Source organism: Ctenopharyngodon idella, chromosome 9, assembly GCF_019924925.1.
Source record: "Ctenopharyngodon idella isolate HZGC_01 chromosome 9, HZGC01, whole genome shotgun sequence".
Lineage (NCBI taxonomy): Eukaryota > Metazoa > Chordata > Actinopteri > Cypriniformes > Xenocyprididae > Ctenopharyngodon > Ctenopharyngodon idella.
Window position 1 is genome coordinate 17,753,949 of NC_067228.1, and position 16,035 is coordinate 17,769,983.

A 16,035-nucleotide genomic window follows, 5' to 3' on the forward strand; every position below is an offset into this window, starting at 1 on the left:
AGTCAAGTATCAAGACGAAGACTGATCGACATGAAATGTAATGTTCACCTATAGAAATTTAGATTCAATTTACATTAGGGCTGGGCAATGACTCAAATTTCACGATTTGATTAGATTGATAACAAGTTTGCGATTCGTTTGCCAAAACAACTGAGTTTCAGAAGTAAAACAGTTTTACTTAGTCTACCTTTACATATTATTCAAAACGTATAAACATTTCAAATCTAGAAAACATTAATAAAGAATACACACCTCACAGATGCTACAGTAGTGAGCAGGTTCGTCCTTGGTCCTTCCATGCCAAACTAGCTCTTTGCCAGTAGCTATAAGAGCCTCCCTCAACATCTGACACTGCTTTAGTGTCCTCAACAAACAGTACCTGAGGAGGAGGAACAGACCACAGTTAACGATTCCATTAAACTGCTTGAGATTTCAGTCACAATAAACTGCATCATTGTGACCACTCAAAGAACCACAATTGTAAATGTGGTGAAGTAGACTCACTTGATCATCTCAAAGAGCTTGTGGTCTGACACTTTAATGTTCCTGGCCATGTTCCAAGAGAGGTGAATCATGGGAACGATAGATTTGACACTCTGGAGTTTGTTCCACTCATAGCGTTCCACAGCTAACTTATACTGATGCACTGCAGAAAGACGGATAAGAATTATAGTCAGTAATTTAATCCCTTAAAACTCATCTTTGATCACCGAAATTATATATTAAATGTCTTTTTCCTGTGAATTTTTTTAATGCCTTAAAATAACTTGAATGTAACTTGAATGTCATTTAATATACACAGATCTATGAATATGATAATTAGCCCCGCCCCCACTCACACAAGCTCAGACAAGATCCACTTGGTCAACTTACTGAGGTAAACACTGCACAATGGTATTGCTTTTTACAACGTCGGACACATAACTGTAATTAATATGATTAGCATTTTGCTTGACTACGTTATCAAACCACTGATAATGTGTTGCTAATGTTACACAAACCATGTTCACATTCACGATTCAGACAGTTGCCTTCTAACAATCAGTATCCTTACAAAAGCTTTGAACAACTCAGAACGTGGAGAAAGGCATATAGTTCATCATAACCGATTTTCCATATCAACATAAAAATATACCAGGATAACTTTCTTTTGAGACTCCCTTGTGTGGTCAGTTAATGATATGCTAAAGCCTGCTGGCACGTTGACATAATTGGTTACAAGGTAGTTTGTGATCTCAGAAACACCAGCGATTTCAAACTGTGGGTTTGAGACTGTCTTGGTTTACTGCAGTTTTAAAGCGAAAATACTCCACAATGGTGTTGACTAGGGGTGGGACGGTTCGCTGTAAAAACCGAACTGTTCGTTTCTCAACCCACGGTTCGGCGCGCGGTTGCACCACGGTTCATCCCAAATCTGACGACGCATCTATAATATGGTTTGTTGAAAACAACGTGCAAAACAGACAGACGGATTCGGCTAATATATATTTCAGTCGATGGATATGCATTCTAGTTTCCCAATCCGTTACAACAGCGATGATCAAAAGAACACGGACAAAACAGTCACTGTTTGTAAACAAATGTTCAATGACGTGCCGAATGCTCTATGACCAGTCATTTACGCCATCATCACCTGGGTGTTGAGATCTGAACATCTCACGTTGCTATCGGTGTTTAAACTAAACTCATTTAAACCTTGCCAATTTAAACATTCATCCGTAAGACACGAAAGAGAACTCGCGCGCTGTGAGGAGATTTGTGTGTACTGATCCGAAACGCGTAAATGGAGAGCCGCGTCGCAGCGCGCAAATACTCTCACGCAAATTCTCTTTCAAGTCTTGCACCTAAACGGACAAATTCACACAAAAATTATGTCAACACCCATCTTAGCGAGTATCCTAACAAACATAGTAGGTTATGTCTTAAGAGAAAAACGAGACAGACAGCGCATGTGTATCAGTATCAGTGTACTGGATCTTTGAATTATGTCTTAAAGGGCCAACAGTCTAATATTCCTGCTCTGTGCTTTTATGTTAATCAAACGACAAAGGACACTCTTGACTGAGTAACTTTTGTAACTTCAATAATGTTTCAACTTTATTTAATTATTCAAAGAAGTTTATATGCAGTGTTATTTTATATTTGATTACATAATTCAATTTCTGTAGGCTACCTGAAAACTATTGTTAGATACCTGAAAAACCTGTAAAGCATTGTTTATTTTATTTGTGTCTTAGCTCTCATGTATTTATTTGTGCTGTTTCTTGTAGTTAGATTATTTGTTTTTATTTTCTTTATTTGACAATTGTCCTATTTTTTACTGAACATAGCATATACCAAACTGTACCGAAACCGTGACCCTAAAACCGTGATACAAACCGAACTGTGAGAAATCTGAACCGTCCCACCCCTAGTGTTGACATATGAATTTGCACACGTTTTGTCTTAAAACATGTTAAAAACACCAGACAGATATATGAACAAGAAAAACTTGATTTTACCACAGGGGGACTATAAGACACTTTGTTTAGTTAACAAATAGATCACTTCAAAATTTTTATGCATATCTGTTCTAAAACCAAGTGAGCTGCCTACCAAGACTGCATTTGTTTTGTTTTTATTCATGGTCTTTTTAATTAAATATAAAATATACAGAATTTAAGGCATTATAGGCACACTCCAGACACAGACAGCAAAAATATTCTGCCTCATAAGATAACTTCATTTAATCCAAATTTTAAGGCAGCACTTCATGTATTCTTCATTGATAAGGTGATCCCAAAATGCAAAATGTCAAGAAAAAAACAAAACATTCAAGATGGCAGACAAAAGCAGCGAGAAATTTTAACTATAAATATATTTCATTAAATGCTTAAAAGCATGACCAAAAAAAAAAAAAAAAAAAAAAAACTAAAAAAAAGCTAAACTTTTTGTTTGTTTGAACACCATCTAAATCTGATAAAATATATACACATACATAATTTGAAAAAAAAAAAAAAAAAAAAAAAAAAAAAAATTAAAAATGATACCTATATGACATACCTGATAAAATATTTATGCGGTATGACTTTTATACAGCTGAAACTTTGTAAAAATTTTAAACAAGTTTTTTTTTTTTTTTTTAACACAAATTGCTTCCAATGTAGTGTTTCAATAAATGACGCCTATGTAGGCAGTAGGCAGCTCATTAGGTTTGAAAACGGATCTGGTGGTCCAACAGCAGTGATAAGCAACTTGACAAATTTACCAGTGAGTGGTCCTACATTCCAAGCAATGTTGTTGCACCAGCCAATAGCCTGAACCCAATGCACAGTGCCTGTATTGAGCCAGACCAGATCACCTGGTCGCTGGATAAAGCGATACACTGGAACATTGGCCTCATACAAGTCCTCTAGATTTGGCCACCATGAGCCCATTAGGTAATTAATATTATTCCTGCATAACAAAGAACATGTCAGTCAGTGAACGTGCAAGATAAGTCTAATATATAGAGACATACTCGTTTTATCAATGATTCCACAAATTAATGCATTTGTGACTCCGCTCACCTTTCGCAGAAATCATTCATGACACCCCAGTATGGCTCAGGAACAGCAAACCATTCACAATCTCCAGGGCCAATGTTAATGTTGACAGAGCAGAAGTTGTTATTTTCTTGATGACCTAAATGGGCAAAGAAACATTTAACATCTACACTTAATCACTTTCAGTGTCTGTATTTGAGAGTGGCGTCTCAGTAAAAGCACAGCGAGATGTTTATGTGCTTGCGTGCCAATAAACTGACCTGGTGTCCTGCTGCCTGGGACCTTCATATAGAGCTGGACTGTGTTCATGCCGAGAATGGTATGGCCCACATGACTGAGCAGATTCCCTGCAGACACCACCCGTGCGAAGGCAGGCAGCTTACTCAACTCAGCCAGCTGCAGCTTCCACCTGCAAAGCCACAGGGCGGAGAGGTCAGATGCAATGACCTAATATGTCTTCCTGTTCCATCACAACTCTATGAGTCTGTCTGAACGCTGCAAGAGGTCTGAAAAGATCCATTTAATTCTCACACAATCCTCCTTCAGACTACAACAAAACTCTCAAGAGTATCTTGATGAAGCACTGAACCACATGAGGCATGCATTAAAGTGATTTTATTACTGTTAAAGAGTGTTAAGCACAACATGAAGCAGAGTGCCTAAGACTTCTCATCATGGTAAAAATCACTGCAATTCATGAACTTAAGTGGCCTAAGGACGTTTGACCATGAGAGAATCAAAAGTGTTTAAGATTTAAGTTTTTATTGCCAGATTATAGTTATTTCAGGTGACTTATCCTAGAGTGCATTAAAGTTGTCAAGAATTACTGTTAAGACATTTATAATGTTACAATTTATTGTAATTATTTCAATTTCAAATAAATGGCAAGTAGCAAAATGTACAAGAAATGCAAGTGTACTCATGTCATGAACAGAAGGAGACACTGTACTGCTGTTTCCACACTTTATGAAGCAGCACAATCATTTTCTACCAATAAGAAAAGTTTTTCATATTTAAAAACAAAAGTAATAAGAAGAAACATTTCTCAAGTACCAAATTAGCACATTAGGATTTTTATGGATTATATAACATTTACATTTAAATCTGATATTTTACAACCAAATGTTGTTTCTCCAAATACATTTTATTCAACAAGTTGTGACTTTACAATGAGTTTGGGACTTTTGATGCATACAAGCAGGTCTGCAACTTTGTATTTCATGTTAGATGTTTGGGGCTTGAATAAAGAATCGCTCAGATGAGGAACAAAACTAGTAACCACTTACTTTTTCTCATCTGACAAGTCAATGTTTGTCCCAAATTTGATGTGCTTAAAGGGACCTCTTCTTCTGCGCAACACACTGAAACACAAATGCAGGATCCAGTTAAAGACCATGGTTCTGTCAAAAGTGCTTAAAACATTTAGGCTTTAATGGATCAAGGACAATACTTTTCTGACGGAGCAGATTCTGTGTCTGAGTGGTCTTTCTGCCCTTTCTTTTCATTTTCCTCCTGTTGGATAACAAAAAAACAACGTGAACCATTAGAAACCAAAGCACCAATCATGAACTGTTTCTCAGTATCAATAGGGTTCACAGTCTTTTGTGATCACGTAACACAGCTGACTGAGACCAAACGCTTCTTGAGTTTTTGGCCTGCCTCAGAAGCTGCTAATGCACCTCTGTCAACAATCTCAGTAAAAATTAAACTCCCAAAGGGCATGATAGTGACAGAAACACACACACACACACACACACACACACACACACACACACACACACACACACACACACACACACACTCAAACTCTTAGCATGAGGAGGAAACGTAGATTGTTGACATACTGACCCCAGTTCAGAGCAAATGCACAATCAAGAGCGCAAGATTCTGGCCATTATTTTCAAGTAGAATGATGAATAAATGATTATGACGACCAGGGTATCTGAAAGGATTAGTTCACTTTCAAATGAAAACTACCTCAAGCTTTAATCACCCTCAAGCCATCCTAGGTGTATATGACCACCTTCTGTATTCTACTTACGAATAAAGTGTAAAACTCTCGCAGTTCAAAAAGCTTACGCTATGTCCTACGCCTTCCCTATTCAACTTACGGAAAAAGTGTAACTGACGTGATGCCAGTTTACACTTTCTTCGTAACTTTAATACGGAAGGCGGTCTAGCGGAAGCTAAATATTTTACTTCATAAATAACAAATCTCCAATTGTGTTCATCAGAAAGAAGAAAGTCATATACACCTAGGATGGCTTGAGGGTGAGTAAAGCTTGGGGTAATTTTCATTTGAAAGTGAACTAATCCTTGAAGGCACGTCAAACTGATGACGGTAATGAAATATTTATCTAATCTACGTTTATCTAAGACTGCACATTTTTTTGGAATGATGATGACTTACCCGCAACGATTCCTGGAAAGACGAGGCCTGGTACTGAGCATATCTGGCAATGGTGGTGTGAGACCGGCTGCTCTCACAACGCCACATCTTTCTGCTGCCCGTCACATCCCAATTCTCATCAGTGGGCTGAGATAACTGAGTCCTCACCTCCACCAGGTGCTCTGGGTTGGCCTCCACCAGAGTCTTGGTGGAGAACAATCCTAGGTCTGACATGAAGAAGTGGAGAGAAATATATATTAAATTATTTCCAGGAACATCAAAGTGTCAGATTTCAAGCTCTTTGAGATGATCAAGTGAGTCTACTGCAGTCTTTGAGAGGTCACAATAAAGAAGTTTAAATACGAAATTTAGTATTAAATAATAATAATAATAATAATAATAATAATAATAATAATAATAATAATAATAATAATAATAATAATAATAATAATAATAACAACAACAACAACAACAACAATAATAATAAATGTACATTTCAATTACCAAAAGGGAATTCCATTTTTAATTTATGCAAAGCCATGGTTTTGGAGAGAAAAGCCACTTTTCCACCGTCGGGCCAAACCCTTCTCGTTACTTAACTGTTCCATTCCGTGGCGATCCAGCCCAAATCATTTTCCATTGTGGGGCTGATAACGGTGCTCTTTGGAATGTAATACAAATGCGTCTGTCTTTTCTTGGAATTTACAGATGTATGGGATGTAAATGCGATATGGAGGATGATCAGATATTTCTTTTAATTTTATTATTAACTTGTGTTTACTTTGCACAAATAACGATCTTGGCCAGCCACAGAGAGACCGAGCAACAGACAAGTGACCAATCCTGAGTGTCTACATCACTACACATATTCTACCAGCTTGGATCAGCACGGTTAGACAACCATGCTAAGAATTCCACAGCGAGAACGGTTTGTAATTGTGCCTTGCTGAACCAAAAAAAAAAAAAAAAAAAAAAAAGGGAAAAACTATTTTTTTGCTATACAATAAAAATGCCATTTACCATGAATGTTAAAGTAGAGTACCAATTTTGTCCAAAATGGCCCAAATTTTCCAAACAGCCAAATGATGAGATATACATAACAGGTCTAACATGCATACAATGTCAGTCAGAATTAAATTTTTCCCTAACTTACTTCTACTTTCTGCAGAAAGTAGACCATTAGAGACTCTCTCAAAGGAAAATGATATATTCCTATTATGTCATTTATGAGGTTTGCAGAGCAGGTACATAAAAAGCCCATTTAAGAGGAATCCTGCAACTGCTGTTTTTTTCTGTGGTGGGTATGCCTTCATGTAATGACACTTTCAGCATGCAGATGGTGCTGTTGTCATTTGCAGCCAAGTCATCTTAAAATGTGTGCCAAAACTCACTGTCTGTAGCAGTGCTAGTTAAACGTATCCCGGCTGTTGTAGTTTAGCAAATGACTGAACACTCATTTTAGCAAACAATTTTAGGTGCTAATGCACAACAAGATCCAAAAATAAAATAAAACAGACCACAGCTCAATGCTCACACATGTACGCAGTGCTTTGGCAAGCACTCAAATGTGCACAAGCGCTCAGAAACACACTCACCTAGCTTGAGCGCTCCAGCCAGGCCACGGATCACTGTAACGGGGTTGGCTGCATTTGTGCAGAACTGGTGTAGCGGCGGAAAGAAAGCGTCCCTCTTGTTCTCCAACTGTCAAGGTTTTAAAAAGTAGGTCTAGGTGACTAGAAAATAACGGCTTGGAATTTAAAAAAAGGGTGTAATAAAGCAAGCATAAATCAAGGTTAAATAAGGTTTACTTAATTTCTTTCCCATGGCAACAAAGTGCTTTCAATCAGTGAAACTGGAATTTTCTTGCCATATACTTTGCCTTGTAAACAGCATACCGGCAGCAATAATAGAAAGAGTTGAGGAGCATCCATACTTACATAAATACTAGGGGTAGGAGGATTGAGCTTGTCCTTTGGCAGAGGAGGGAAGGGTGGAGGTGGTAACCGCGGAGGGGGACACTTGTCTAGTAAGATGCTGTTATTGGACACACCATTTTTCCCCAGGTTTCTGCAAAATAATTTTCATGAAATATTTATTAGCACATTTTCAGATGGCCATATAATATAATATATTATATTATATTATATTATATTATAATAATATATGGTAACACTTTACAATAAGGTTTAACCTTATTCCAAAAACATTTAATTTAAACATTTACTAATACATTAAAATCAAACAAAATCTAACATGAACAAACAGCTGTATTTTAATTAACGTTAAAAAAAGTTTAATAAATACTGTAACATGTATTGCTCATATTTAGTTCATGCTAGTTAATACATTAATGTTAACAATGAAACCCTATTGTAAAGTGTTACAAATAATTTTATATAATTATAATAGAATTAAAAAATTATATTACTGAAATCTCATTTGATATACTGCATGTTGCAGTGGAGACAGTAATTTCTGATTTATTCCTGTCAATATGACAGGGACAAAGGGTCAGCACATGTGCTGCTACTTTCTAGACACAGATGGAGCCACAAACCAAATCACTAGAGATGGAGGCCATCAACAGCCATTCCAGTCAAAACAAACAGTGTAGGAAACGTCCCACTTTATACAACATGGCAGAGGGTTAAAAGTTCAGTAACTAAAATTTCTCTAAATAATTACAGCTGTGAGGATGGAGCATAGTTACACTGGTTTTCGTTTGGAAGAGGAACCTTGATGCTTGTGAAAATTTACACGTTTGCCACAATCCTGACATTTTTTGGCGCTTAGTCTCTGCGTTATTGGGATTGCGGCACTTCACTGTCATTTTTAATGATAGAATAGCTTATTTTAATATGCTGAGGCATTACACTAAAAATATATTTTGCAAGCAGGAATGTATCGGTTTTGCTTACAAGGGCATTCAGGGAAAAAAAAAAAAAAAGTAATTTATTGAAAAAATAAATAAATAAATAATTTTAATTTAAGTAATTTATTGCTATGATGGCAAAGCCAAATTTTCAGCACAGATTACTCCAGTGTCCCATGATCCTTCAGAAATCAATCTAATATCCGGATATGGTTCTCAGGAAATACTGATTATTATCAATATTAAAAATAGTCGTGCATAATATTTCTGTGGAAATCGTGATACATTATTTTCCAATAAAAGAACAGCATTTATTAAATTTTGTAACAATTTTTTCTTATTTTGTAAGATTGTCTTTACACTTTTGATCAATTTAGTGCATCCTTGCCAAATAAAAGTATTAATCTCTTGAAGGAAAAAAAAAAAAAAAAAAAAAATTAAATTACTGAACACAAACTTTTAAACTGTAATGTATATAACTACTCAATTGGCTGTGCATTGAAAGCAATCACACCATCCTGAAGACAACCACACAGCTGTACATTTAACAGACACATCCCCAACATGTAGTTTTGAGCAGATATCTTCCGGGTCAGTAGACACATCTTATTACCATCAAAGCTTATACAATGACAAAATATTGCAGTTTTCTACTCAAAAAAGCAATATTTCTACTACCTTCAAAATAATTAACAGCTAAACACCATGGCAATTCTATTTAATGCAGAATTCAGAACAATACATCAAGTCATCAACCTAAACAATCATTGTACGGCAGGTTTAAACTAAATCAACCAGGATGGATTTGTATTAGACCAGGAGTTTCCAAAGTCAAAGACAGTGGGTTCCATATATGAATTACATATAGGCTACGCAGATTCTTTATAAAGTTATCCAAGTCAAGTCTATGTTTAGTCAAGGGCAGTGAATGATTTTTCATTTCTTTTGTTGTATGATTAATAGGGGTAGAATGGTTCTCGGTAAAAAAAAAAAATAAAAAAAATAAAAAAAATAAAATAAAATAAAATAAAATAAAATAAAATCGAACCGTTCGGTTCTCCACCCACGGTTTGGCACGTGCTTGCATCACGGTTCATCCCAAATCTGACGACGCATCTATAATTCTGGTTTCCCAATACGTTACAACTGCGATGATCAAAAGAACATGGACAAAACAGTCACTCTTTGTAAACAAATGTTCAATGACGTGCCGAATGCTCTATGACCAGTCATTTATGCCGTCATAACCCGGGTGTTGATAGCTCTAATGTCTTAGAAGAAAAACGAGACAGACAACTCATGTGTATCAGTATCAGTGTGCTGGATCTTTGAATTATGTCTTAAAGGGACAGCAGTCTAATATTGATCAAACGAAAAAAGACGAAAAAAATCACTCTTGACTGAATATCTTTTGTAACTTCAATTGTTTCATCTTTATTTAATTATTCAAATAAGTTTATATGCAGTGTTATTTTATATTTGATTACTTTATTCAGTTTCTGTACCTGAAATCTACTGTTAGATAGCTGAAAAACCTGTAAAGCATTGTTTATTTTGTTTGTATCTTAGCTCTCATGTATTTATTTGTGCTGTTTCTTGTAGTTAGATTGTTTTTATTTTCTTTATTTGACAATTGTCCTATTTTTTACTGAACATAGCACATAACGAACAGTACTGAAACCGTGACCCTAAAACCGTGATAAAAACCGAACCGTGAGTAATCTGAACTGTTCCACCCCTAATGATTGCTATTAAAGGTGCAATAGGTGATTCTCTACAGGAACATTTTTTTTTATACTGATATAAGTCTCCTCATATTCTGATAGCAATCACTATGTTAAACGGTCTACATGTATTTTTATAAATATATATTGTCTGTGGAAGGCGTAGGGCCATAAAATGTTCATCCAACTATCATATTCAGTCCGAATGAAATAATATGATGTCCTACCTGCCTGTCAACGTATGTTTTAACATCGCGCACTGTTCGTGCAGACATCATACGTCATCAGCGCGTTTCACGCTATGCATAGTTATACAGACAGATCTCAGTCACGGAGCACCACAAACGAACAGCAGCAACCTTTTACAGTTCCTACCGTATCAAACCGTACCGAATTCAGATCTCTTTCACGGTTTATTGTGCTTTTGATAACTCATCATCAAGCACACCAGTTCTTCTCATTCATCCATGTTTCTTTGCTGCTCTATCGTGTTCAGTTCTGTGCTGCACAAATATATTTCCATACAGATAATCTCTATCGAATGTCATATCACCCAGCCCTACTCCGCGCCTCCCCTGACACACTTTGAAAACCCCTGCATTAGACCATAGAGATTGAGGATGTGGTCTGGGTGTGTCATTTGCATGCAAGCAAGAAAAAAGGTAATCCTGCTGGGGTGACTCAAGACATCAATAAAAAAATTAATAAAAAAAAAAAAAAAAAAGCAGCAGCACAGTATCTGTGAAAAAGAAAATATCTACCTAGAATTCTGACAATTAGCTACATACAGGAAGAAGTCACTTACCTGCATGCTTTGAGCACATCACTGGAGCTGGGGTAGATGGAGACAGAGGACCACGGGGCGAACGAGGGAGGCGATGGTTTCCGACAAACCAGCGGAGATGCCACCTTCAGGGGGCTCTGAGAGTCCTCCAGACCTTTGCCATTGAGTGTGGGGCTGTTAAGGCTGTTAACATTGTTCTGAGTGCTGTGATGGTCTGCAGATTTGGGTGACGGTGTGGCCGTGGACATGGCAGAACACGGAGAGGAGGCCACTGAGTTTTCCTGCGCCTTAAGCCCTGGGTGCAGACTCGGGTGAACGTTGTTAACCTTTGTGCCGGCAGCCGCTAACCCACTGCCATTACTATTATTACTATCATTGGCTTTTCCAATCAACAAGGCAGAGAGCTGAGGATTGTCTGAACTAAGTACACCTGGTGAGCAGGGTTTCGCCCCAGCAGCGTCTGCCTGGCCCTGATGGACGTGATTAGGCAGTCCTTCTGCAGTGGCAGTGCTGTTAGGCGTCCCTGCGGAATGCCCGTTTCCTGAAGGCTTGCTCTCTTTGGTGTGCACCATGCCTTGCTGTCCACCTGAGGTAGCAGAGTGAGGGGAGCTAGGGGAGGGGAGGTGATTGTGACTGGCCTCCTGCGCTAACGTGTCGCTGGCTGTGGCCGAACATCCGACCTGATTTGGAACGCCAGTGCCGGCCGCCGGAGTAGGCTGGGAAGTTCCAGCGGAAGAGAAAGGCTGCTCGCTGTTAGGACCTGCGGGATACGAACCTGGACTTTTCTGAAGCCCCTGCAATAAAAATAAGGAAATGCTAGATTAAGGAGTGCATGTTATTCAACTTTTCATACTGTACTGTTTGGGGTCCGTAAGATTAATACTTCTATTCAGCAAGGATGCATTAAATTGATTAAAAGTTAAAGTAAAAACTTTTACATTACTGCACAAAAATTCTATTTCAAAATTTTTAAATCTATTCAAAGAATCCTAAAAAAAGTATTACCGTTTCCATAAAAATAAGCAGAACACCGATAATAATAAAAAATGCTTCTTGAGCACCAAATCAGCATATTAGAATGATTTCTGAAAGATCATGCGACACTTAAGACTGGAATAACGTACTTAAGTAATGTACGTTTATGTTGTGATGACCTATTTCACTTGTAGCATTTAAAATTGTTGATCGTAGTTTTAAATTCTTTATTCCTAAACAAAATGGTACAGAACTTTAATATAGGGCATAACATGAAAATAATTATGATTTTATTATATCGGCTCCGATATTTAATCATACCTGAGTGGAGTTGATGTGTTGGCTTTTCCACGGTTCATCATCCATGCTGCTGGTGGTGGGGGTTGTGCAGTTATGAGGTAGTGCGTTTTGCCGCAAGTAAGGCACGTTTCCGTTGCTCCTCAATCCTGGGAGATGATTATTGCCCACAGAGACGGCATCTGTGTTACCCAGGTTTCCAGCTGTGCTGCATGGGGTGGGGCTTGCAGGGACAGGTCCGTTGGCTATTGGCTGAGCTGCGCATCGTGAGTGGCCAGAGGGTGTGCGAGAAAGAGCAATGTGTGGATGGTGAGGGGACGATGTGGAATTAGATTTCATAGGCAGTGAGGAATCGGCTACAGGACCGTTGGACACATTGGGTCGTATCTGACCCATAGAATTCAGCCTCATCTGTTGGGGAGAGCAAGAGTGTTAGGCAAGGCACCCTTATCAATAATAAAATAAAGGGATGAAGGCTAGAGAGGGGAAAATCATGATTTCACTTTTACAAATGCTCATACACTACCTATAGCCTTTCTCAAAGTTTGCAGTCTGCTTTGCGCCACTATAAATGATCCATACCTGTTGATTCTGTTGCATTAGGCTGAGCTGCTTTTCCAACTGTTCCAGCATCTGCAGCTGCATTGGCTTTAGATTGGCCCTGTTGGTCCGTAACTGTTCCAGAAGCTGCGTAAACAAACCACAAAATAAAGAAAAGTTCAGCACCAGTTCTAAAAAATACATAAATCACATTCAGCAGTTTACAGATATAAAATTTGAATCTACCAACCTGAAGTTTCTGTGGGGTTAAACTCCAGTTGGGGACTTGATGATGACCTGGATCATTTGCCCAGGAATCTGGTGAACTCTGATGGCGAGACAAAAAAATAAATCAAAAATGTCCTGTCAGTTGTAATAGATTAAACAAACTAAAATGCTGTCCCTCAGTACCCTGGCTGGACTAGCGATCCTCTTTCTTTTGGCTGGGCTGGACTGGTCGTCTGTCTGGTCAGAGAGCATATGAGGAGGAAGAGACTGGCCTGGGATTTGGGACTGGGCTTCATTGCTCTGATGAGCTTTGCAGGTGGTCTGCTATAGGCAACAGATAAAGAATTGCAGCTAGGACAACTGCACAAACATTTCACTAAAGTAACCCAAATGTTTTTTTTGTTTTGCACCACTGGTATTGATTATTGTCAGTGTCAAACCACTCCCTAAGACAATAAGCAAAAAGGCAGATGAGAAAGTTTATGCCACCTTTCTCACTCTCAATTATATCAGTTAAATATATGACATTTTTGTAAAGAATTAGAAGATTTAAATGGCTTTCCAAAATTAGTGACAAATATGTTGAAACAAAGGATGATGTGTGCTGATGAGTGCTATGATCTAATGAACTAGGAGGAAATAACTTTAAACCTTAGCAGTTTAAGATTATTCTCCAGAATCAATGTTAACAACATTGTTCTGCATGACTGGAAATTAAGGACCTTTTAGTGGTACTTAATCATGAAGTCAGGCCTTACCACACATTTTGATGTTTCATTAAAGGAATGTTATAGGTTTAATACAAGCTAAGCATTAACACCCACCAACCCACCAAATGCGGGTAGATTTCAGCTGTGGCGGGTAAGACAGCCACTCCCACTAGCCACTTTGGCGGGTTTAATATAATTTCAGCCTACAGCCAAATGAAAGGTAGCCAAGCTCGTTGTATCATAAAATTACAATTCAATCACAATTCTTTATTGATTAACTTGCTGTTAGTGAAGGCGGGACAGGCGGAATCACGCTGAATGACACACAACAGAAGCGCTCTCAAGCGCGATCAGTTCTCCTTGCGCCTGAATAGTCAAATACACGCGCACACACAGATGTTAAAATGCCCATCATGTGGAGTAGGCTATCGTGTGAATACAGCCGGTTATGGCTTAAGTGTACGTAAACAGGTGGGTAAAAACTGGATGTGTCAGTATATTACATACATGCATTCAGCAGCCCAAATAAATACCTGTCTGTCATTAATGTTAATCAAAAAACAAAAGATGTTAAATAAATGTATACATGTTAAATAAACCTACTGTATCTGAAAAAATATTTTTTGAAATTTACTATTTGTAATTTGCTTCTTTGTTCTGCTTATATAGCCTAACAAAAATAACATAAAATTTCTCATATTATGCTTATATTGCCATCCCCTTGCCCACCTGTACATACCAGCTGATAAACAATGTAGTCTTATTTGCAAAATTGACTGGCAAAATTGTGGCCAGTGAAAATGCTAAGTGGCTAGATTGGAAAAACACTAGCCACAGTGGCTGGTGAGTGAAAAAAGTTCATGTCAAGCCCTGACTGCATTTGTTACATAACACATCTGTGGAGATTGCTATTATTTATTTATTCATCTCATTGAGTATTATAAACATTATTATGTGCCTCTGCTGATTCAATGGTCTCAAATGTACAGTCATACACTACCGTTCAAAAGTTTGTGGTCAGTATTAGTTTTTAAAAGAGGTCTCTTTATTGTAAAAACAGTAATATTGTCAAATATTGTTATAATTTTAAAGAAATGTTTTTATATATCTAAAAATAAATTTAATTTGTCCCTGTAATGGCAAAGCTGATTTTTTTTTAAGCACCCATTACTCCAGTCTTCAGTGTCACAAGATCCTTAAATGATCGGAATCATTCTAATATGTTTAAGAAACATTGATTATTATAAAAGTTGAAAATGGTTGTGCTGCTTAATATTTTTGTAGAAACTGAGATACATTTTTTCCATGTTTTTTTGATGAATAGAAAGCTTAAAACAACATTTTATCTGAAACATAAGACTTTTGTAACACTATAAATGTCTTTACTGTCACTTTTGATAGTCAGTGCATCCTTGGTGAATAAATAAAATAAAAATAATTCTTACTAACTCCTTTTGAACTATTTTAACAGCAACATTTACTTTTTAAAAATAAATAATAAAATAAGTTTAAATTGTTTTCTGTGGTAAATATAATGCCATAAATGACATCAAGCTCAACCTGTACTGAACCCAAAACATTCCTTTAAAACGCCACAATTTCCAAGCTACTACTAACAACATTTTTATAAGTCTAAACCATTAGATGGTGTAATAGTTTCTACTGGCTTGTCTAGCTGATCTGTTCTCACCTGTTGTGTTGTGTTGAGCGCTCCCTGTCTGGAGGTGAGCTCTGCTGGGATTGGTAGGCTCCACGCCTCCTCAATACTAGGGAGCATTTTACTTTTACTTGGTAAACTACCTTGCTGAAGATTACACAACTGAGCCTAGAAAAAGATTGCGCAGAAAACATGTTCAATGTCGGATTCGGCTAAGCTTGAGTCAATGCAATGGTGGTATGCATCAAATCACAGATGAAAATGACTCTCATTTCATTCTCAATGTATAGTATGCCAGACACGGGGATGTGATTCAACTCAAACAAGTAACTTAA

The 16,035-nt window shown here is 37.4% G+C and overlaps 1 protein-coding gene across 7 annotated transcripts in view; it reads right to left on the reverse strand.

Annotated features, from left to right (window-relative positions):
- Window positions 1–16,035, reverse strand: part of kdm6a (lysine (K)-specific demethylase 6A) — a 55,975-nt gene that overhangs the window by 1,440 nt on the left and 38,500 nt on the right. For 3 of the 7 annotated variants that reach the window (XM_051904969.1, XM_051904966.1, XM_051904973.1), the window contains 16 exons: window positions 15,734–15,868; window positions 13,517–13,657; window positions 13,356–13,433; window positions 13,148–13,252; window positions 12,590–12,976; window positions 11,315–12,087; window positions 7,851–7,980; window positions 7,509–7,614; window positions 5,935–6,140; window positions 4,975–5,036; window positions 4,811–4,885; window positions 3,785–3,933; window positions 3,549–3,663; window positions 3,248–3,435; window positions 505–646; window positions 253–379 (listed from right to left, as the gene is read on the reverse strand). In XM_051904969.1, the coding sequence (XP_051760929.1) occupies window positions 253–379; window positions 505–646; window positions 3,248–3,435; window positions 3,549–3,663; window positions 3,785–3,933; window positions 4,811–4,885; window positions 4,975–5,036; window positions 5,935–6,140; window positions 7,509–7,614; window positions 7,851–7,980; window positions 11,315–12,087; window positions 12,590–12,976; window positions 13,148–13,252; window positions 13,356–13,433; window positions 13,517–13,657; window positions 15,734–15,868 (2,919 nt within the window). The remainder of the gene's footprint in view (window positions 1–252; window positions 380–504; window positions 647–3,247; window positions 3,436–3,548; window positions 3,664–3,784; window positions 3,934–4,810; window positions 4,886–4,974; window positions 5,037–5,934; window positions 6,141–7,508; window positions 7,615–7,850; window positions 7,981–11,314; window positions 12,088–12,589; window positions 12,977–13,147; window positions 13,253–13,355; window positions 13,434–13,516; window positions 13,658–15,733; window positions 15,869–16,035) is intronic. The other 4 variants (XM_051904970.1, XM_051904968.1, XM_051904972.1 and 1 more) reach the window with 3 other exon arrangements.